This window comes from Scyliorhinus canicula, chromosome 8 (assembly GCF_902713615.1).
Source record: "Scyliorhinus canicula chromosome 8, sScyCan1.1, whole genome shotgun sequence".
NCBI classification, from domain to species: Eukaryota; Metazoa; Chordata; class Chondrichthyes; order Carcharhiniformes; family Scyliorhinidae; genus Scyliorhinus; species Scyliorhinus canicula.
In genome coordinates this window covers 441840-464000 of record NC_052153.1, presented here as the reverse complement: position 1 = coordinate 464000, position 22161 = coordinate 441840, and the positions used below count along the sequence as shown (strand labels likewise).

Genomic DNA, 22161 nt, shown 5'->3' with positions numbered 1-22161 from the left:
AAACGGTCTGACGGGGTTCTGGCGTGCAGCTTTGTCAATGAACATTCATCAGATGCAAATGGTACTCACGCCACAAACTAGCAGGAAAACTGCCCCGCTATTAACCCACATGGGGAGAACTGCAAGAGGATTTTACACAAGCTGGTTTTCGGTTTCTACTGGATTCTCCACCTCTCACCCCCATCAAACCCGCCTGGCTGTTATCTCTGCGTCTTCAGTTACCAAATCTGCCAGTGGAAACAATTACTCCTGTTTAATCTCCAGCATCTGAAGCCCTGCATTTTTAATTATTTTATTTATGACAGCTTCCATTTGTTTTAAAGGCAAAATAAAAATTCTTGGAAGAAATAAGGATTTCAGTGTTGTAATGAACTAAACTGTTGCTGATAATTATCTCTTCTGTTCAATAAACAGTGAAATAATTGGTATCAATGTGAAATAGATTGTCCCATTTCATAGTCACACTTTTTCACTCAGATTTTAATCGACTCAAACTCATTCACTTCACGGTATAATCGGGGCTTTAGTCACCAGAGAACCGTTTTCCCCAATGCTTTAAATTTGAACACACTGCAAATCAGTTTTGAGTGGAATATTATTTGCAGTGAAACCTGATAGTAAATAAAAGTTTAAATGCCTTACAGCCTGATTGTAATATAAGGTTATAATTCACAATGGGCAAAGTATAACAGAAATAAACGTTGCAAATTAACATTTTGAAAAGAATAAGTCAAGCTGCATTGTTTTAATGTGTATTTCCTGATTCCCGTGGACAGGCAGCTTTCCCATGGGAATCCCGTGGATAGGCAGCTTTCCTAGGGAATCCCCAGGTATGAGCATTGGACTCTTTTGCATCTTTCTGTGCGATCTGTGACCTTTCAAGCATGAACTCATATTTATGTAATTACTTGTGCACGTCAGCTGGGATTGCAGACGGATTTTCACCAGATGTGAAAGATTTCTGTCTTTAATAATGTTTGTTTAATGGTGTGGTTTGTTTAATTGTGGAGTGCACTTGCCTGGTAATCGAGGAACCGCCTTTACACATTCAAACATTCACCAGACTATTAAATGCTCATGGACACTGGAAAGTACTACTGATGGTGCCGAGTCCACACGTCCACACGCCAGCCTTTAATTTCCATGGTGACTGTTATTGCTTTGTTCAAGGTTATTTTCACCAGGTAAAATAAAGGAAAATCCTTAGTTGTTTTACAAGTACCTGGAGGATAAAAGGTTAACTAGGGAAAGAGTCGGGCTCATTAAGGACCACAGGGGTAATTTGTGTTTGGAGCCGGAGGATGGCGGTAGGGTTCCAAATGAAGACATTGTGTTGGTGTTCGCTCGTGAGAGGGACGGTGTGGGTGTAGAAATCAGGGAGAAAGACTGTAATAAAATTAAAGAGATTAAGACAGACAGAGAGGAGGTTCTGAGTGGTGTGGCAGGATTAAAAGTAGACAAATCTCCAGGGCCAGATGAAATGTATCCCAGGCTGCTGAGTGAGGCAAGGGAGGAAATATCAGGGGTGCTGGCAATAATTTCCAATTCCTCTCTGGCCGCGGGAGAGGTTACGGAGGACTGGAGGATTGTCAATGTGGTTCCATTATTCAAGATGGGAGGAAGGGATAAACCAGGATACTACAGACCAGTCAGTCTAACCTCAGTGGTGGGGGAACTATTAGAAACAATTCTGAGAGACAGAATTAATCTACATTTGTAGAGGCCGGGATTAATCAGGAACAGTCAGCATGGGTTTTGTTAAGGGGCGGTCATGTCTGACCAACTTGATTGAGTTTTTCAAAGAGGTCACCAGGTGGGTAGGTGAGGGAAACGCATTTGACGTGGTCGACTTGGATTTCAGCAAAGCTTTTGATAAGGTCCCACACGGGAGACTGACAGCGAAGGTACCAAGCAGACTGGAAGGACCAAATTACCTCCTGCTGCTTCCATTTTCTATGTTTGTTTCTGTGTAAAAGCCCATGGGATCCAGGGAAATTTGGCAAATTGGATCCAGAATTGGCTGAGTGACAGGAAGCAGAGGGTGATGGTGGAGGGGTGTTTTTCTGACTGGAAGCCTGTGTCAGCACGGTAGCACAAGTGGCTAGCACGGTGGCTTCACAGCGCCAGGTTCCCAGGTTCGATTCTGGCTTGGGTCACTGTCTGTGCGGAGTCTGCACATCCTCCCCGTGTGTGCGTGGGTTTCCTCCGGGTGCTCCGGTTTCCTCCCACAGTCCAAAGATGTGCGGGTTAGGTGGATTGGCCATGCTAAATTGCCCTTAGTGTCCAAAAGGTTAGGAGGGATTATTGGGTTACGGGGATAGGGTGGAAGTGAGGGCTTAAGTGGGTCGGTGCAGAATTGATGGGCCGAATGGCCTCCTTCTGCACTGTATGTTCTATGTCCAGTGGGGTCCCGCAGGGATCAGTATTGGGGTCCTTGCTGTTTGTGGTTTATCTGAATGATTTAGACTTGAATGTAGGAGGATTGATCATTAAGTTTGGGGATGATACAAAAATTGGTGGGGTGGTAAATAGTGAGGATAGCCTTCGATTATAATAATAATCTTTATTAGTGTCACAAGTAGGCTGACATTAACACTGCAATGAAGTTACTGTGAAAAGCCCCTAGTCGTCACATTCCGGCATCTGTTCGGGTACAGAGGGAGAATTCAGAATGTCCAATTCACCTAACAAATTCGGGGCCGTGGGAGGAAACCGGAGCACCCGGAGGAAACCCACGCAAACACGGGGAGAACGTGCAGACTCTGCACGGACAATGACCCAAGCCGGGAATCGAACCCAGGTCCCTGGTGCTGTGAAGCAACAGTGCGAACCACTGTGCAACCGTGCCGCTTAACGGACATTCAGCCAAGGTAGGAATGGAGTTAAGATACAGATCAGCCATAACCTCACTGAATGGTGGAACAATTTAGGGATGAATGGTCTCCTGTTGTTCTGATATTCCTCTTATGTCTCACATACAACCATAGTTTGGGCAGCCCTGGCATCATACAGACCTGCTGGGTTCAGATATTCAATTAGACTCTGCCATGTAGAGTTAATGTGCTTCCAATATTTCATCAACATTTGCATTATGCCGAGTTACTTCATTCCAAAGAAGCCTTGCTGATCTTCAATCATCCCGCGGAGAGTCATGATATAATTGTTAAAATGCTGACTGACGTTGGTGTCTTCAGTACTATGTTGCTGGATGGTTTATTCTGCCTCATTCTGACTGACAGCCTCTGTTGAGGGCCGTAGATAACACAGCCGCCCAAATCAATGTAGTCAGCCTGGGTAATGAAGTTTGGTGGAGTTTTGAACATGGGGCCAGCGCAGGCACACAATTCACTCTTTGATCCATATTCATAAATCCACATTTTCCAGCTCAATTGCCAGGGTGGAAATCTGAGATGATTTTCCCTCTCGTAGCCCACGGCCAATGAGACCAGTTGTAGCACATTGACTGCCCGAGCAGCTGAAATCGGCTAATGGATCGCAAATCATGTCCAAACATCTGGGCATCGCTATTACCCACTGAGCGTTTGGGGGCTTTCCCAAAATGATTTTCTTTATATAATGTTACAAATGCTTCACTGCAATAGTTTGCGTAGCACCTTCTGGAATGCAGTCTTTTTGCCCGAGTCACCATGGTAACCACAGCCCTGGATATTCAAAGGAGATTGTTTCAGAGGCTGAACCTTCCTGAAAACTCCCCAATGGAGTGACACCACCCCATTTAAATATAAATAGCTTTCCGGCAACCAAGACTCATTGATTTACATTAAGTCCAGATGGACGCTCTGATTCCTATTTTATAAAGTCTTGACTAGGTATTCCTTCTTTATTTTGCAGCAGTTATAACTTCTTTTAGTCCAGCAGAAATCACACGTTAATCAGCGCTTGACACTTGCAGGGTTCAAACGGTGATGGTGATATTGAATTTGCTGTAATAGTTGATATTAAAATAATGGCTTCCACATGCCAATGGAACATGGCAACTGAAAGGAAACACCTTAAACCCTGAACTTTGCAGGATTTCCAGTTGCTGCCAAATCGTGCAATTGTAAAACGTAATCTTGCCAGAAATTGTGTTGACCATGTTATGGAATCATAACAAAATTAAACTCAACTGGGGCCATCACGTGACTGTATGAAATTGCTTTCAAATTCAAATTGTAAAATGAAATGTTAAAACCCGTGTAAATTGATGTGCACAGATCACATACTTATCCAGTTTCCGTGAATTGAGTATTTGTATATCATCTAACCATTAATGTGATGAGTTTGCCTCTTGAGTCGGAGTGTGATTCACCCGTATATTGCAATGGAATTTATGTTGAATTCAGTGTTTAGGTCTCACTGACCAAGGTTATTTCATGCTCTTGATCGGATACCTGGTGGAATGGGGTCACCTGTGTTTTCTGTCACCTCTATCTTTTTTTTAAAATTTAGAGTTCCCAATTCATTTTTTCTAATTAAGGGGCAATTTAGCATGGCCAATCCACCTAGCCTGCACATCTTTGTGTTGTGGGGGCGAAACCCACGCAAACACGGGGAGAATGTGCAAACTCCACATGGACAGTGACCCAGAGCCGGGATCGAACCTGGGACCTCGGTGCCGTGAAGCAGCAGGGCGATCTGTCACCTCTATCTCTTGTCACCTTGATCTTTTTGTTTGCTTCTCTATTACTGAGGGTATTCTCTATAATGTCATAGCAGATCATGTTACATTTACCGATTGGCACTGATGTCAGGATTTACCATAGGTTCACGGTAGCAATATAAGACCATAAGACCATAAGACATAGCAGCAGAATTAGGCCACTTGGCCCATCGAGTCTGCTCTGCCATTCAATCATGGCTGATATTTTTCTCATCCCCATTCTCCTGCCTTCTCCCCATAACCCCGGATTCCCTTATTAATCAAGAACCTATCTATCGCTGTCTTAAAGAAACTCAGTGATTTGGCCTCCACAGCCTTCTGCGGCAAAGTGTTCCACAGATTCACCACCCTCAGACTAAAGGGACGATCATTGAAAACAAATTCCTCCTCATCTGTTTTCAATGATCGTCCCTTTAGTCTGAGATGGTGTCCCTGCATCCTCTCCACATTCACTCTATCCAGACCTCGCAGTATCCTGTAAGTTCAATAAGATCCCCCCTCATCCTTCTAAACTCCAACGAGTACAGACCCAGAGTCCTCAAATGTTCCTCATACAACAAGTTCTTCATTCCAGGGATCATTCTTGTGAACCTCCTCTGTACCCTTTCCAAGGCCCCAGCACGTCCTTCCTTAGATACGGGACCCAAAACTGCTCACAATACTCCAAATGGGGTCTTACCAGAGCCTTATACAGCCTCCTCTTGACACGAATGCTAACATGGGCAGCACGGTAGCATAGTGGTTAGCATAAATGCTTCACAGATCCAGGGTCCCAGGTTCGATTCCCGGCTTGGTCTCTGTCTGTGCGGAGTCTGCACGTCCTCTCCGTGTGTGCATGGGTTTCCTCCGGGTGCTCCGGTTTCCTCCCACAGTCCAAAGATGTGCGGGTGAGGTGGATTGGCTATGCTAAATTGCCCGTAGTGTCCTAAAAAGTAAGGTTGGGGGGGGGGGGGGAGTTGTTGGGTTACGGGTATGGGGTGGATACGTGGGTTTGAGTAGGGTGATCATGGCTCGGCACAACATCGAGGGCCGAAGGGCCTGTTCTGTGCTGTACTGTTCTATGTTCTATTGCATTTGCCTTCTGAACTGCCGACTGAACCTGCACATTAACCTTAAGAGAATCGTGAACAAGGGCTCCCAAGTCCCTTTGAGATTCTGATTTCCCAAGCATTTCCCCATTTAGAAAATAGTCTATGCCTAAATTCCTCCTTCCAAAGTGCATAACCTCACACTTTTCCACATTGTATTTCATTTGCCACTTCATTGCTCACTCTCCTAGCTTGTCCAAATCCTTCTGCAGCCCCCCTTGCTTCCTCAATACTACCTGTCCCTCTACAGATCTTTGTATCATCTGCAAACTTAGCAACAGTGCCTTCAGTTCCTTCTTCCAGATCATTAATGTATATTGTGAAAAGTTGTGGTCCCAGCACAGACCCCTGAGGCACACCACTAGTCACCGGCTGCCATCCTGAAAAAGACCCCTTTATCCCCACTCTCTACCTTCTGCCAGTCAGCCAATTCTCTATCCATGCCAGGACCTTACCCTGAACACCATGAGCTCTTAACTTATTTAACCTCCTATGTGGCACCTAGTCAAAGGTGTTCCGGAAATCTAAATAAATCCTGTCCACTGGTTCTCCTTTGTCTAACTTCCTTGTTACCTCCTCAAAGAACTCTAACAGATTTGTCGGACACGACCTCCCTTTGACAAAGCCGTTCTGACTCAGTCCTATTTTACCATGCACTTCCAAGTACTCCGCGATCTCATCTTTAATAACAGACTCTAAAATCTTACCAATGACCGAAGTCAGGATAACCAGCCTATAATTTCCCATTTTCTGCCTCCCTCCCTTCTTAAACAGGGGTGTTACATTAGCCACTTTCCAGTCCTCTGGGACCCTTCCTGCCTCCAGTGATTCCTGAAAGATCACCACCAATGCCTCCACAATTTCCTCAGCTATCTCCTTTAGGACCCTGGGGTGTAGTCCATCCGGTCCAGGTGACTTATCCACCTTCAGACCTTTCAGTTTCCCCAGAACCTTCTCCTTAGTAATGGTCACTGCACGCACCTCTGCCCCCTGGTTCTCCTGGAGCCCAAGCATCCCACTGGTGTCTTCCAATGTGAAGACTGATGCAAAGTACACGTTTTCTAGTGGTCCAATGTCTATTTTTGCCTCTCTCTTACCTTTTATTTATTTTTAAAAATCTCTTCCTATCTTCCTTTATATTACTAGCTAGCTTGCACTCACACTTCATCTTCTCCCCCCTTATTGTTTTTTTTTGTTGTCCTCTGCTCGCTTTTAAAGGCTTCTCAATCCTCTGGTTTCCCACTAATCCTCGCCACTTTGTCTGCTTTTTCTGCTGGTTGAGTAACTCAGCCAGAAATAGATGAAAGATTCTGGTCATAGAGCCCCCCAACCCCAGCGGAGGCTGAGGGAAACATTACCGACACTTCTCAACCATTTATTGATTCCTCTCAAGGCTGGAGTAAGAGACAATCTCCTTTCTGTGCCTGGAAATAGTGCAAACTAACTAATAAAATAATCATTCATGGCAACAGTGTACAAGGTGATAGTCAACATCTCCTTCCACCAACTAGGTCTGCAGTAGCTTTAATCCGATCCCACTTCAGTTATCGCTAGGGGCTGTTTGTCCACTTCAACAATATCACATTCTTGGTACAGAAATTTTAAAATTGTAAAGAATTGTAATTTAATGACTTGTGTGAAAATTAACAGAAGACAATGCAGGAAATTATTGACAATGCTAATGGTCATTGATAAATGATTTCTCAATTCACTTTCTTATCTATTTGTAAATGCAAAGAGTTCAGTTACACTTGTGATTTCTGTCAGGTTAATCTAATTTGCAGTAACATGTGTTAAATTCAGTTGAGGGATTAAGCCGATTTTTGTGAGGGCCACAGAGATTCCACCACGAGTAACTTTATTTACAACAATATGTACGCAGCAGGGCCAGTTCACTACTGGTTCCTTCTCGAGCTGGTACCACATTGGCCAGCTCCATTTATACAGCTGCATTGCTAATCATTTCCCCCACTCCCCCACCTTCCCCCTCACCATTGGGGGAGCTCACATTCCTCAAGGAACATGGGGTAACCAATTGTCCCCAGACACAATCCAGATTAAAGGGATGATCCTTTAAAATAGGGATGAGGAGGAATTTCTTCAGCCAGAGGGTGGCGAATCTGTGGAACTCTTTGCCGCAGAAGGCTGTGGAGGCCAATTCACTGAGTGTCTTTAAGACAGAGACAGATAGGTTCTTGATTAATAAGGGGATCAGGGGTTATGGGAAAGGCAGGAGAATGGGGATGAGAAACATATCAGCCATGATTGAATGGCGGAGCAGACTTGATGGGCCGAGTGGCCTAATTCTGCTCCTATGTCTTATAGTTTTACAAAGGATCTGGGCAGGTTATAGGTCATAGAATTTACAGTGCAGAAGAAGGCCCTTCGGCCCATCGAGTCTGCACCGGCTCCTGGAAAGAGCACCCTACCCAAGGTCAACACCTCCATCCTATCCCCATAACCCAGTAACCCCACCCAACACTAAGGGCAATTTTGGGCACTAAGAGCAATTTATCATGGCCAATCCACCTAACCTGCACATCTTTGGACTGTGGGAGGAAACCGGAGCACCCGGTGGAAACCCACGCAGACACGGGGAGAACGTGCAGACTCCACACAGACAGTGACCCAAGCCGGAATCGAACCTGGGACCCTGGAGCTGCACCAACCAACAAACAAATTCAGAATCATTATCTTCCTACTTTTCTGTCAGTTGATCACTTTTCAGTGAAGTTAAATTTCATAGCTTGATCGGAATCAGTACCTTTACCGTCCATTTATCTTTCCGTCCAGGACTGCCCAGCAGAAGCTGGGGACTTCCGCGCTCAGCAATGTTCTGCTCACAACGATGTCAAGTTCCAAGGACAGTACTATGATTGGCTCCCTATTTATAATGACCCTGAGAAGCCCTGTGCCCTGAAGTGTCTGGCAGAGGGGACAGCATTGGTTGTGGAACTGGCACCTAAAGTACTAGATGGTACGCGGTGTTACTCAGAGACGCTGCACATGTGCATCAGTGGAAATTGCCAAGTAAGTAATTAGAGCTTTGTGATGCAAATAGAATTGTGGTGAATAATTGTTCTTAATATTTAATAATATTTTGTGAGCTCAATGATTTGCTTTTTGTCTTCTTGCAGAATCTCCTGAGTTTCCCAGATATAGACTCCCACCTATTCACTCACAGATATCCACCCCTCTTGTTATTAGTAACCAATCCTACATCATGAAGCGAGGAAGGTTCCCGGTCTTTCCAAAGTTTCTGCGATAACTATTTCTGTTTTTTACCAACAGCTTTTGTTTACTCAGTATTTACCAGACTCATATCCCTTTCCTTTAATTTAAAATATGAAAATATTGAACTTTTAAAAATCTAATTCAAATCTAATAATGGAGTTAATAGTTTGGGTTAGTGTTTGATTTTTTAAATTCAATTTTCAATGTAATGGTTTATATCTTCAATATTACAGGATGATGAACTCTATTTGTTCACTTACCCCTCCAATACTCTTCACTTTCCTCCTGTCCTTTTTCAAAACAGTTACACGCTAAACTAACACGGGGGAAATTGAATAATTGTTAAGCTTCATTTCACTAAAAATTTGTATTTCAACATAAATTAGTGCCTGGTATTAAGCAACAAACGCCAAATGTAGGAAATAATCTGACGGCACTTCACAGCAACGTGGTGATAAACGGATAGTGTCGAGGGGGGTGACCAACATCTGGAAGGCAGGGGAGAATTCCAGATAGTGGAACTTTGGTGAATCAAAGTGTGGACACCAATGGTGGGTTGAAGGAATGGGTGAGTCTGAAAGATGGCAAAATCCTTGAGGAAGATTAAGATATCGGAGCTGGGCTACGGAGAAATTTAAAGACAAGGGCAAGAATTTTAAATTTGAGACATGGTGGATTGAAAGACATGGTAGAGGAACCAAGGCTGATTGAATTGTATTTGGTTGAGGGGTCAGTTTAGAATCCCCACAGTGCAGAAGGAGGCCATTCGGCCCTTCGGCTGCATTGACCTTCTGAAAGAGCATCCTACTTAGACCCAATCCCCCGCCCTATCCCCATAATCTCATCTAACCTGCATATCCCTGGACATTAAGGGACAATTTATCATGACCGATCCACCTAACCTGCACACCTTTGGACTGTGGGAGGAAACCCGAGCACCCGGAGGAAACCCACACAGACACGGGGAGAACGTGCAGACTCCGCACAGACAGCGACCCGAGGCTGTAATTGAACCCGGGACCCTGGCGCTGTGAGGCACCAGTGCTAACCACTGTGCCGCCCCCGCCACACAATTACTGTTTATTTATAATAAGAACGAAAGTCAAAAGATGTGAATCTTTGCTTCTTGGTGTTTTTTAGCAGCCTTGCTTCAATCCCGGCCTTCAGTTCAAGGCTTGTACTGTGGATTTATTCAGGTATCGGTGGTTTCAGAGTGCAGTCCTCACATCTTTTACCAGCTTTCTGGAGAGAGATATATTACTCACAGCAAACTCTGTTTTCAGTTTGTGGTTTGTCTTCAGGCCTTTGAAATCTCAGGAAAACAACAGCCAGAGGCTTTCTGGAGAGAGTCAGCCCCTCACAGAGACTTTCTAGGGAGAGTTAGCTGCATCTCTCTGGGGAGAGTTAGCTGCATCACTCTGGGGAGAGTTAGCTGGATCTTTCTGGGGAGAGTTAGCTGGATCTGCCTGGGGAGAGTTAGCTGGATCTCTCTGGGAGAGAGTTAGCTGGATCTCTCTGGGGAGAGTTAGCTGGATCTCTCTAGGAGAGAGTTAGCTGGATCTCTGGGGAGAGTTAGCTGGATCTCTCTGGGGAGAGTTAGCTGGATCTGCCTGGGGAGAGTTAGCTGGATCTCTCTGGGTAGAGTTAGCTGGATCTGCCTGGGGAGAGTTAGCTGGATCTCTCTGGGAGAGAGTTAGCTGGATCTCTCTGGGAGAGTTAGCTGGATCTCTCTGGGTAGAGTTAGCTGGATCTCTCTGGGGAGAGTTAGCTGGATCTCTCTGGGGGAGAGTTAGCTGGATCTCTCTGGGGAGAGTTAGCTGGATCTCTCTGGGGAGAGTTAGCTGGATCTCTCTGGGGGAGAGTTAGCTGGATCTCTCTGGGGAGAGTTAGCTGGATCTGCCTGGGGAGAGTTAGCTGGATCTCTCTGGGAGAGAGTTAGCTGGATCTCTCTGCGAGTGTTAGCTGGATCTCTCTGGGTAGAGTTAGCCGGATCTCTCTGAGGAGAGTTAGCTGGATCTCTCTGGGGAGAGTTAGCTGGATCTCTCTGGGGAGAGTTAGCTGGATCTCTCTGGGGAGAGTTAGCTGGATCTCTCTGGGAGAGTTAGCTGCATCACTCTGGGGAGAGTTAGCTGGATCTTTCTGGGGAGAGTTAGCTGGATCTGCCTGGGGAGAGTTAGCTGGATCTCTCTGGGAGAGAGTTAGCTGGATCTCTCTGGGGAGAGTTAGCTGGATCTCTCTAGGAGAGAGTTAGCTGGATCTCTGGGGAGAGTTAGCTGGATCTCTCTGGGGAGAGTTAGCTGGATCTGCCTGGGGAGAGTTAGCTGGATCTCTCTGGGTAGAGTTAGCTGGATCTGCCTGGGGAGAGTTAGCTGGATCTCTCTGGGAGAGAGTTAGCTGGATCTCTCTGGGAGAGTTAGCTGGATCTCTCTGGGTAGAGTTAGCTGGATCTCTCTGGGGAGAGTTAGCTGGATCTCTCTGGGGGAGAGTTAGCTGGATCTCTCTGGGGAGAGTTAGCTGGATCTCTCTGGGGAGAGTTAGCTGGATCTCTCTGGGGGAGAGTTAGCTGGATCTCTCTGGGGAGAGTTAGCTGGATCTGCCTGGGGAGAGTTAGCTGGATCTCTCTGGGAGAGAGTTAGCTGGATCTCTCTGCGAGTGTTAGCTGGATCTCTCTGGGTAGAGTTAGCCGGATCTCTCTGAGGAGAGTTAGCTGGATCTCTCTGGGGAGAGTTAGCTGGATCTCTCTGGGGAGAGTTAGCTGGATCTCTCTGGGGAGAGTTAGCTGGATCTCTCTGGGAGAGTTAGCTGGATCTCTCTGGGGAGAGTTAGCTGGATCTCTCTGGGAGAGTTAGCTGGATCTGCCTGGGGAGAGTTAGCTGGATCTCTCTGGGGAGAGTTAGTTGGATCTCTCTGGGGAGAGTTAGCTGGATCTCTCTGGGAGAGGGTTAGCTGGATCTCTCTGGGAGAGTTAGCTGGATCTCTCTGGGGAGAGTTAGCTGGATCTCTCTGGGAGAGAGTTAGCTGGATCTCTCTGGGGAGATTTAGCTGGATCTCTCTGGGAGAGAGTTAGCTGGATCTCTCTGGGGAGAGTTAGCTGGATCTCTCTGGGGAGAGTTAGCTGGATCTCTCTGGGAGAGTTAGCTGGATCTCTCTGGGGAGAGTTAGCTGGATCTCTCTGGGGAGAGTTAGCTGGATCTCTCTAGGAGAGAGTTAGCTGGATCTCTGGGGAGAGTTAGCTGGATCTCTCTGGGGAGAGTTAGCTGGATCTGCCTGGGGAGAGTTAGCTGGATCTCTCTGGGTAGAGTTAGCTGGATCTGCCTGGGAGAGTTAGCTGGATCTCTCTGGGAGAGAGTTAGCTGGATCTCTCTGGGAGAGTTAGCTGGATCTCTCTGGGTAGAGTTAGCTGGATCTCTCTGGGGAGAGTTAGCTGGATCTCTCTGGGGGAGAGTTAGCTGGATCTCTCTGGGGAGAGTTAGCTGGATCTCTCTGGGGAGAGTTAGCTGGATCTCTCTGGGGGAGAGTTAGCTGGATCTCTCTGGGGAGAGTTAGCTGGATCTGCCTGGGGAGAGTTAGCTGGATCTCTCTGGGAGAGAGTTAGCTGGATCTCTCTGCGAGTGTTAGCTGGATCTCTCTGGGTAGAGTTAGCCGGATCTCTCTGAGGAGAGTTAGCTGGATCTCTCTGGGGAGAGTTAGCTGGATCTCTCTGGGGAGAGTTAGCTGGATCTCTCTGGGGAGAGTTAGCTGGATCTCTCTGGGAGAGTTAGCTGCATCACTCTGGGGAGAGTTAGCTGGATCTTTCTGGGGAGAGTTAGCTGGATCTGCCTGGGGAGAGTTAGCTGGATCTCTCTGGGAGAGAGTTAGCTGGATCTCTCTGGGGAGAGTTAGCTGGATCTCTCTAGGAGAGAGTTAGCTGGATCTCTGGGGAGAGTTAGCTGGATCTCTCTGGGGAGAGTTAGCTGGATCTGCCTGGGGAGAGTTAGCTGGATCTCTCTGGGTAGAGTTAGCTGGATCTGCCTGGGGAGAGTTAGCTGGATCTCTCTGGGAGAGAGTTAGCTGGATCTCTCTGGGAGAGTTAGCTGGATCTCTCTGGGTAGAGTTAGCTGGATCTCTCTGGGGAGAGTTAGCTGGATCTCTCTGGGGGAGAGTTAGCTGGATCTCTCTGGGGAGAGTTAGCTGGATCTCTCTGGGGAGAGTTAGCTGGATCTCTCTGGGGGAGAGTTAGCTGGATCTCTCTGGGGAGAGTTAGCTGGATCTGCCTGGGGAGAGTTAGCTGGATCTCTCTGGGAGAGAGTTAGCTGGATCTCTCTGCGAGTGTTAGCTGGATCTCTCTGGGTAGAGTTAGCCGGATCTCTCTGAGGAGAGTTAGCTGGATCTCTCTGGGGAGAGTTAGCTGGATCTCTCTGGGGAGAGTTAGCTGGATCTCTCTGGGGAGAGTTAGCTGGATCTCTCTGGGAGAGTTAGCTGGATCTCTCTGGGGAGAGTTAGCTGGATCTCTCTGGGAGAGTTAGCTGGATCTGCCTGGGGAGAGTTAGCTGGATCTCTCTGGGGAGAGTTAGTTGGATCTCTCTGGGGAGAGTTAGCTGGATCTCTCTGGGAGAGGGTTAGCTGGATCTCTCTGGGAGAGTTAGCTGGATCTCTCTGGGGAGAGTTAGCTGGATCTCTCTGGGAGAGAGTTAGCTGGATCTCTCTGGGGAGATTTAGCTGGATCTCTCTGGGAGAGAGTTAGCTGGATCTCTCTGGGGAGAGTTAGCTGGATCTCTCTGGGGAGAGTTAGCTGGATCTCTCTGGGAGAGTTAGCTGGATCTCTCTGGGGAGAGTTAGCTGGATCTCTCTGGGAGAGTTAGCTGGATCTGCCTGGGGAGAGTTAGCTGGATCTCTCTGGGGAGAGTTAGCTGGATCTCTCTGGGGAGAGTTAGCTGGATCTCTCTGGGAGAGGGTTAGCTGGATCTCTCTGGGAGAGTTAGCTGGATCTCTCTGGGGAGAGTTAGCTGGATCTCTCTGGGAGAGGGTTAGCTGGATCTCTCTGGGGAGATTTAGCTGGATCTCTCTGGGGAGAGTTAGCTGGATCTCTCTGGGGAGAGTTAGCTGGATCTCTGGGAGAGCTAGCTGGATCTCTCTGGGGAGAGTTAGCTGGATCTCTCTGGGGAGAGTTACCTGGATCTCTCTGGGGAAAGTTAGCTGGATCTCTCTGGGAGAGTTAGCTGGATCTGCCTGGGGCGAGTTAGCTGGATCTGCCTGGGGGGAGTTAGCTGGATCTCTCTGGGGAGAGTTAACTGGATCTCTCTGGGAGAGGGTTAGCTGGATCTCTCTGGGGAGAGTTAGCTGGATCTCTCTGGGGAGAGTTACCTGGATCTCTCTGGGGAAAGTTAGCTGGATCTCTCTGGGAGAGTTAGCTGGATCTGCCTGGGGAGAGTTAGCTGGATCTGCCTGGGGGGAGTTAGCTGGATCTCTCTGGGGAGAGTTAGCTGGATCTCTCTGGGAGAGGGTTAGCTGGATCTCTCTGGGGAGAGTTAGCTGGATCTCCCTGCAAGCTGACCTTTTGTGATTCGTGCAAAGACACCAGGTGGGATTTTCCAAACCCATGCTGGGTCGGTGAATCGGCAGGGGGGCCACGCAAATCGGGCCACACCGCCCCGACGCCCAATCATGATTCTCTGCAGAGTGAAGAATTGGCGTCATTGGGGCTGGCATGTCGGCACGGCGCCAGTCAGGGGCCGTCCTAAGCGGGCCCCCCCCCCCTGTGATTCTCCGGCTCGGATGGACCGAGCAGCCGTAAAACAAACCCGAGTCCTGCCGGCGACGTTCTGACCTGCTCTGAGCCGGCAGGACCTCAGCGTTGAAGGGTCGGGTGGTGGTCTGTGGGGGGGGGGGGGGGGGGGGGGGGGGGGGGGGGGGGGGGGGGGGATGGTCTGATCCCAGGGGGGTGGCCTCCAATGTGGCCAGGCCTGTGATCGGGACCCAACGATCGGCAGGCTGGCCTCTCTGTCTCCCGGCCTCCTTTCTTCCGCGCTGGTGCCTGTACTCCTGCACCCTGCTGGGTTGGGGCCGGCGCAGACAAGGGGCTCACTGCGCATGTGTGGAAATCGCGCCGGTGGGACTGCGCATGCACGGGTTCGTGTTGGACCCACTGTGCTTGCGCTCATCCCTCGGTGCCCATCCCACAGCCGGATCAGCAGCTGGAGCAGCGTGAACCGCTCCAGCGCCGTGCTGGCCCCCTATCGGGGCCAGAATTGCTGATCTGGGGCCGTGTTGACGCTGTCGGGAAACGCTACGGCTTTTCCAATGGCGTGAACACTTAGCCTCAGGATCAGAGAATCCTGCCCACCCAGTTTCCTCTGTATTCTTTCCGTGTCTTTTCTAATCTTCCAGGCAACATGGACATCCTCACATTTCCCCACATTGTCCACAAGGTTAGCGAGTGTACCCATTTGGGGGAATGTCTAGCCGTTAGTCTAGGATGTGCACATAATGCTGAGATGTCACGTTGGCTTAATTATCTGTAAATACGACTGCATTTTGCAGTGCAGATGGAACATATCAAACTGTACTAACACTTTCCTCTGCAATGCTGTTTCTGGCAGGTTGTTGGCTGTGATCAGCAGCTGGGAAGCAGTTCCAAGGAAGATAACTGCGGAGTCTGCAGTGGGAATGGCTCCACATGCAGACTTGTGCGAGGACAACACAAATCTCCAGGATCACCAAACAAATGTAAGCATTTCTAGAAAAATTATCTTCCTGAATCCCAGGAATCAAATAATATGTGTTGACTGGGGTTTCAATGGGATTCAGCTGGTTAGAACTCTGATAACTAGCTGGTAACTGATAGAACTGGAGTCCAGTCTTTATACATTTACCAGTGTTTATTACAAGGACACATGCTATATATTGTCTACCTCCATCTTTCAACCTACTGCAATGTACATGAGAACAGGTGATTTTCCCATTAATTCCCATTGCCTGAATGCAATTTGCCTCAATTAATTTACAATTAACCCAAATTTCTCGGATTGCTCTATTATCATAGACGGTTAAGAAAAAAACTCTCTGCAGATGACAGATCCATGCTAACAGCGATAAAAACCTCTCCTGAAAGAACGATGGGCGAGATCGTCCCACTGTTCGCGCTGGCATGTCTTTCCAATCCCCCTCACCGTGCATCCCCACCACAGGATTCCCAGCAGCATGGGGTGGATTCAATGGGAAATCTCACTGACAGAAGCTCCTTCCCACTGCTCAGAGGCCAGAGAATCTTGCCCTCTAAATGCTTCATTGACTATGAAAATATATTTGAGCTAATAGACATGTTGTCAAAATGTGACATTGACAGTAAAGATGTGAGAGTTATCCAGAACCTATATTGGGACCAATTAGTGAGCATCAGGCCAGAAGATGGACAATCAGACTTGTTTCAAGTGAAGAGAGGAGAACCACAAGGCTGTGTACCATCACCATAATTACTCAATCTGTATAGAACAAATATTCCGAGAATAAACGTGTTTCCAGGAGTAAACATTGGAGGGGAGAACGTAATAAATTGTGGTACGCTGATGACACAGCACTACTTGCAGAATCAGAAAGGACCCGACAAAAAGTTTAGAATAAGTTTAGAATATGTGAGGCCTCAAGGGCTTCACACCACAAATAAGCGCTGGCCAGCTGATTTGTTGAAACCGCGCTGGCCAGCCCCCCACTAACGAAGGTTGAGCAGCATTTAAATAGCACTGACACAGCCACCCCCACTCAGCTCACAGCCATGGGGCCCAGACGACAGGCCCCAAGGTTTGGAGACGCGCAACTGCGGAGGCTCCGAAATGAGGTTTAGGCCAGAAGGGGTGTCCCGTTCCCCTCGGGGGCCTGGAGGGTGAGACAGAGGGCAGCCAGTACTGCCTGGGACCAAGGGGTATGCTCGGGAAGTGTGACCAGTGGGATTGACCTCCAGTGCTGCAAGATGGCCAACGGCATACACCGGGAAGCACAAGTGAGTTGATACCAACGCCCCCCCCCCCCCACCCCCCCAACATGACTAAACACCCCCCCCCCAGCTCTCCATCTGCCCCCCAACCCACTCTTCACCTCCCCCCTTCACCCCGACCCTTTCATCATTCCAATCCCCCCATGACACTCACCCCCCCCCCCCCCCCCACCACACAGATCCTCCAGCCAACGAGCCCGCCTATCCGACACATACAGAGTGGCCCAATCACCCCCCCCTCCCATAGAACATAGAACAGTACAGCACAGAACAGGCCCTTCGGCCCTCGATGTTGTGCCGAGCCATGATCACCCTACTCAAACCCACGTATCCACCCTATACCCGTAACCCAACAACCCCCCTTTACCTTACTTTTTAGGACATTACGGGCAATTTAGCATGGCCAATCCACCTAACCCGCACATCTTTGGACTGTGGGAGGAAACCGGAGCACCCGGAGGAAACCCACGCACACACGGGGAGGACGTGCAGACTCCACACAGACAGTGACCCAGCCGGGAATCGAACCTGGGACCCTGGAGCTGTGAAGCATTTATGCTAACCACCATGCTACCCTGCTGCCCATGAGAGGACCTCGGAACTGAGCCCCGAGGATGCCACAGTCAGTGGGTCACAGCCGTCATCCCCACCCTCCACCAGCGCAGATACACGCGCCTCGCTGGGAAATGTTAGTGGACAGGCTCCTGGGGCACAATCTGGTGAGCACTGCACAATTGCTGATTCACATCAGGTAGAGGCAGGAACCCCCCCAGGCGGGATAGCAGTCGGAGGGCTGCTGGAGCCCAGGACCCAGCTGGGTCCCAGCCTGATGCTGAGCCTGTGGCACAGGGTTACCCGGAGCTGATGGAGACGATAGGGAGCGGCCGGGATATTCAGAGGGAGATGTCAGTGACACTCCAGCAGATCCATAACCGATTGAGGTGTCTCAGTGGCTACGGGCATTCTGATGCAATTGTTGTGGAATCGCTTAGCTCTGTCTGACAGTTGCTGCTTATGCTGTTTGGCACACAAGTAGTCCTGTGTTGGAGCTTCAACAGGTTGACACTTAATTTTTCAGTATGCCTGGTGTTGCTCCTGGCATGCTCTCCTGCACCCTTCATTGAACCGGAGTTGATCCCCTGGCTGGGTGGTAATGGTAGAGTGGGGGATATGCCGGGCAATGAGGTTACAGATTGTGGTTGACTATAATTCTGCTGCTGATGGCCCACAGCGCCTCATAGATGCCCAGTCTTGAGTTGCTTGATCTGTTCAAAGTCTATCCCATTTAGCACAGTGATAGTGCCACACAACACGATGGACGGTATCCTCAATGTGAAGACAGGACTTTGTTTGGTGATAACTCCTACCGATACTGTCATGGACAGAAGCATCTGCAGCAGGCAGGTTGGTGAGGATGAGGTCAAGTATGTTTTTCCCTCTTGTTGGTTCCCTCACCACCTGCTGCAGTCCCAGTCTAGCAGCTATTGTCCTTTAGGACCCGGCCAGCTCGGTCGGTGGTGGTACCGAGCCACTCTTGGTGATGGACATCGAAGTCCCCACCCAGAGTATATTCTGCGTCATCATCACCCTCAGTGCTTCCTGCAAGTGGTGTTTAAAATGAAGGAGATTACTGATTACTGATTCATCAGCTGAGGGCAGCGGAGGAGGGGTGGTGTGGGGGGTGGGGGGGGGGGGGGGGGGTTAGAGACACAGTACCGATTGGGAGGTTTCCGTGCCCTTGTTTGACATGATTGGACATGAATTAAAAGGTAAATAACCCTTTCAAATAGGCATTACAACAAAGATGTGTGTGTGTAACCACAAGCATCCACAAGACTCCCCGCACAAACGTAGCACTATGTCGATACACAGTTGCACAATATGCTGTATTTTTCACACCGGGCAGCTCCGGTTCCTACCCACCAACATCTTTTTCCAATGATTTTCTCAGGTACAATTATCAACAGCAGGGTGCATTTATACAAACCCTCTCTCCCTCAGATCCTGATGGTGTAACTCGATAGCGTTCCTTTTCAACCAACCAGTCAATAGTACCCCAGTTTAATGGTTTGTTCACAACCCAATCCAACCCTCCTTTCTTCTAGAAACTCAAACACAGCACCTGGCTCCTTCAGCCCCTTGCTCCTCTTAGTCACTACATCATCTCCCTCAGGCCAGATTCTCTAATCAGCAACTCCCCAGGGAACCTTCGTTAGATAAACAAAATTCCATTGGCCCAACTTCAAGTCAACAATATGCATGGTTGGGATAAATGATGATCTAATTTTTTATGATGTTTTAATTGTACCTCCATAGCCAAAAAGCCTGGCTGTCGTTCAAAGCGGGATTTTTAAAAACCATACTGCAGCAGTCACAAAGAGACTCTAACCCAGACCTTTAACCCTTACTGCTCCAATACGACAGTAGAATACAATATCCCTGAAATCGCCACATTCGTCACATCAAGGAAACTGATCCCTTTACGATTAATGCAAATTGTTAAAGTCCTTTCAAACAATTACAGATTCGACAGGACGATTAAAGAAATTTTTTAAATCCTCAATGTAACGCTTCTGTGTGAAAGATTGTCACACTTGTGTAAACCATTGTAAATAACATTTAAACTGGCAGGAAGCATATTTAAACTAACATTTGGCAGGGATGTTTTCTGACTGTAACAAAATCTTTCCGTTCACAGAGTCATTCGAACCCCTCATCTAGGATCATAATAACTGGAGACAAACCGCTGACATAATTGGAACAGAGATTCCATTATTATCACAAAGCTGAGTGAGACATCTGTACTCCGCACAGGGCTCACAGTCTTTCTGTTCAAACTGCTTTCAATTGTTTACCTGTGTTGCCTGTCTGTTTTTCACAAAATTATTTTTCAAGTTTTAAACAGCAACACGAGATGAGTAAAGTTTCAGAGGGATTTTAGCCGTGAAGGTAGTTGACATTGTGTAACATTCTGGTGTGAGTTTGAAACTCCTCATTAAAATCCAGCCAGCTGCCTTTAACCTGTGTGACTTAGAGCCAGTGGGGAGCGCGGAATATCAAATCGCAGATTACAGGCCTCACTTCAGCATCAGGAACAGGTCCTAGGCTGCCCTGCGGAAGGAGCGATCCTCACCAACACAGGCCAAGGTTTTGTTGTGGGGGCAGGGGGCAGGACACCTAGAATCATAGCATTTACAGGGCAGAAGGAGACCATTTGGCCCATCGAGTCTGCACCGGCCCTTGGAAAGAGCACCCTACTTGAGCCCACCCATCACTCATCCCCGTATCCCAGTAACCCCACCTAACCTTTTTGGACACTAAGGGCAATTTAGCCCGGCCAATCCACCCAACCTGCACGTCTTTGGACTGTGGGAGGAAACCGGAGCACCCGGAGGAAACTCCCGCAGACACGGGGAGAACGTGCAGACTCTGCACAGACAGTGACCCAAGCCGGGAATCGAACCTGGGACCCTGGAGCTGTGAAACAACAGTGCTAGCCACTGTCCTACCATGCTACCCTTGGTGAAGTATGGCAGAGGATCTTCTCATCCAATCACAATTTACCTGATCAAAGCCAAATGTTCAAAGGCAATGAAATACTTTGATGAATTGTCAGATAAGCTGTTTTAATGATGTTCGTTGAGGGATAAATATTGCCCAGAACACCAAGGAGACTCCCCACTGCTCTAGGACAGCCACCTTTGCATTAACATTGCGCACGGCACCTCTGACAGTGCAGCACTGCCACAGTACATCACTGCCATACCAGCCGAACAATGCACTCAAATTTCAGGGTCTTCTGACTCCGAAGTGAGATTGGTATTCTCTGAGATAAGGTTGACAAAAGGAAGGAAGATTAAGAAGATGATCTCAAGTACAAAGGCGGGTTTTAAGAAGGTTTATGAAGATAGAGAGAAATGTAACGAAGAAAGAGAGGCTTAAGGAGAGAGTTCCAGAGTGTGTGGACAAGGCTTTACCAGAGCCAAGTGCAGTAAGATGGAAGAGCAGAGAATGTCATCTGCAAGTCCTGCTCCAAGTCACTCACCGCCCTGACTTGGAAATATATCATCGTTCCTTCACTGTCACTGGGTCAAAATCCTGGATTCCCTCCCTAACAGCACTGTGGTTGTGCCTACACCTCAGAGACTGCAGCAGTTCAAGAAGGCAGCTCACCACCACCTTCTGAAGGGCAATTAGGGATGGGCAATAAATACTGGTCGGGCCAGCGACACCCACGTCCTGTAAACCAATTTTAAAAAACAAAGGGAATACCGAGGTAGGACTTCCCAGTGAAGACAAAGGGAATACCGAGGTAGGACTTCCCAGTGAAGACAAAGGGAATACCGAGGTAGGACTTCCCAGTGAAGACAATTTTGAAACTTATGTGCTGAAGACAGCAAAGAGCCAGGATGGGACGGTAGAGAGGGAAAGAGCATGAAGGGATGTGTGGCAGCATTTGGGGTGGACTTACCTAAGTCTAAACACAATGACTGGAATTCTCCGTCATGGGGATTGACTTTCCCCGCTTGCAGCACAGCCCCACCTGGGGGTTTCCCGCGGTTGTTACAATGGAAAATCCCTTTGACAAGCGGTGAGAATTTAGAATCCCGCTGCCAGCGAATAGCACACCACTGAGAAACGTGCGGCTGGGGAACTGAAGAATCTAACCCAATGTCCCAAATGATCTACTCTCCAGGGAATCTTCAGCAATCAGAACAAATTTCCATTAAACATCTCTTTATAAATAAATAAGTGGTTAAAGTTAATCATGACCTCACATTTATGACTTCTTAATTGCATCTTTAGCAAACACAGAGTCTGGGTACCTTAACTTAGGCTTTTAATATCATTACTGCAACAGAGCGATAGAAAAATTCCCACCTTCATCAACATATCAATAATGGCCTCAGCTTCATGGTACTTGTGCCTGTGGAATGAACATTTCAGTGCATCGTAAGGTCCTGACTTGTGCATTCTTGGCTGGGAATGATTTCGGCAGAGATATGCACCCACTGAGGATCATGCAAGTGTCCCTGTATCTTGTAGGCGGCTGTTGTGATTGGGATGCTGGATGGATGTGTGAAGAGGCAGCACATATTGATGTCTGTCCTCAGACGCTTTCATCTAGTTGCACCTCCTCTCAGGATGGACACACGCCTTTGAAACATACTCATCCTTCACAGCATCAGAGTGATGTAAGCGGGCTG

General features: G+C 48.1%; 1 protein-coding gene across 4 annotated transcripts in view; it reads left to right on the top strand.

Moving 5' to 3' along the window:
* The window catches only part of LOC119970046 (ADAMTS-like protein 1), a 343924-nt gene that overhangs the window by 97699 nt on the left and 224064 nt on the right, over positions 1-22161 (top strand). For all 4 annotated transcript variants that reach the window (XM_038803988.1, XM_038803989.1, XM_038803991.1 and 1 more), the window contains exons 4-5: positions 8545-8781; positions 15564-15690. In XM_038803988.1, coding sequence (XP_038659916.1) covers positions 8545-8781; positions 15564-15690 — 364 coding nt within the window. The remainder of the gene's footprint in view (positions 1-8544; positions 8782-15563; positions 15691-22161) is intronic.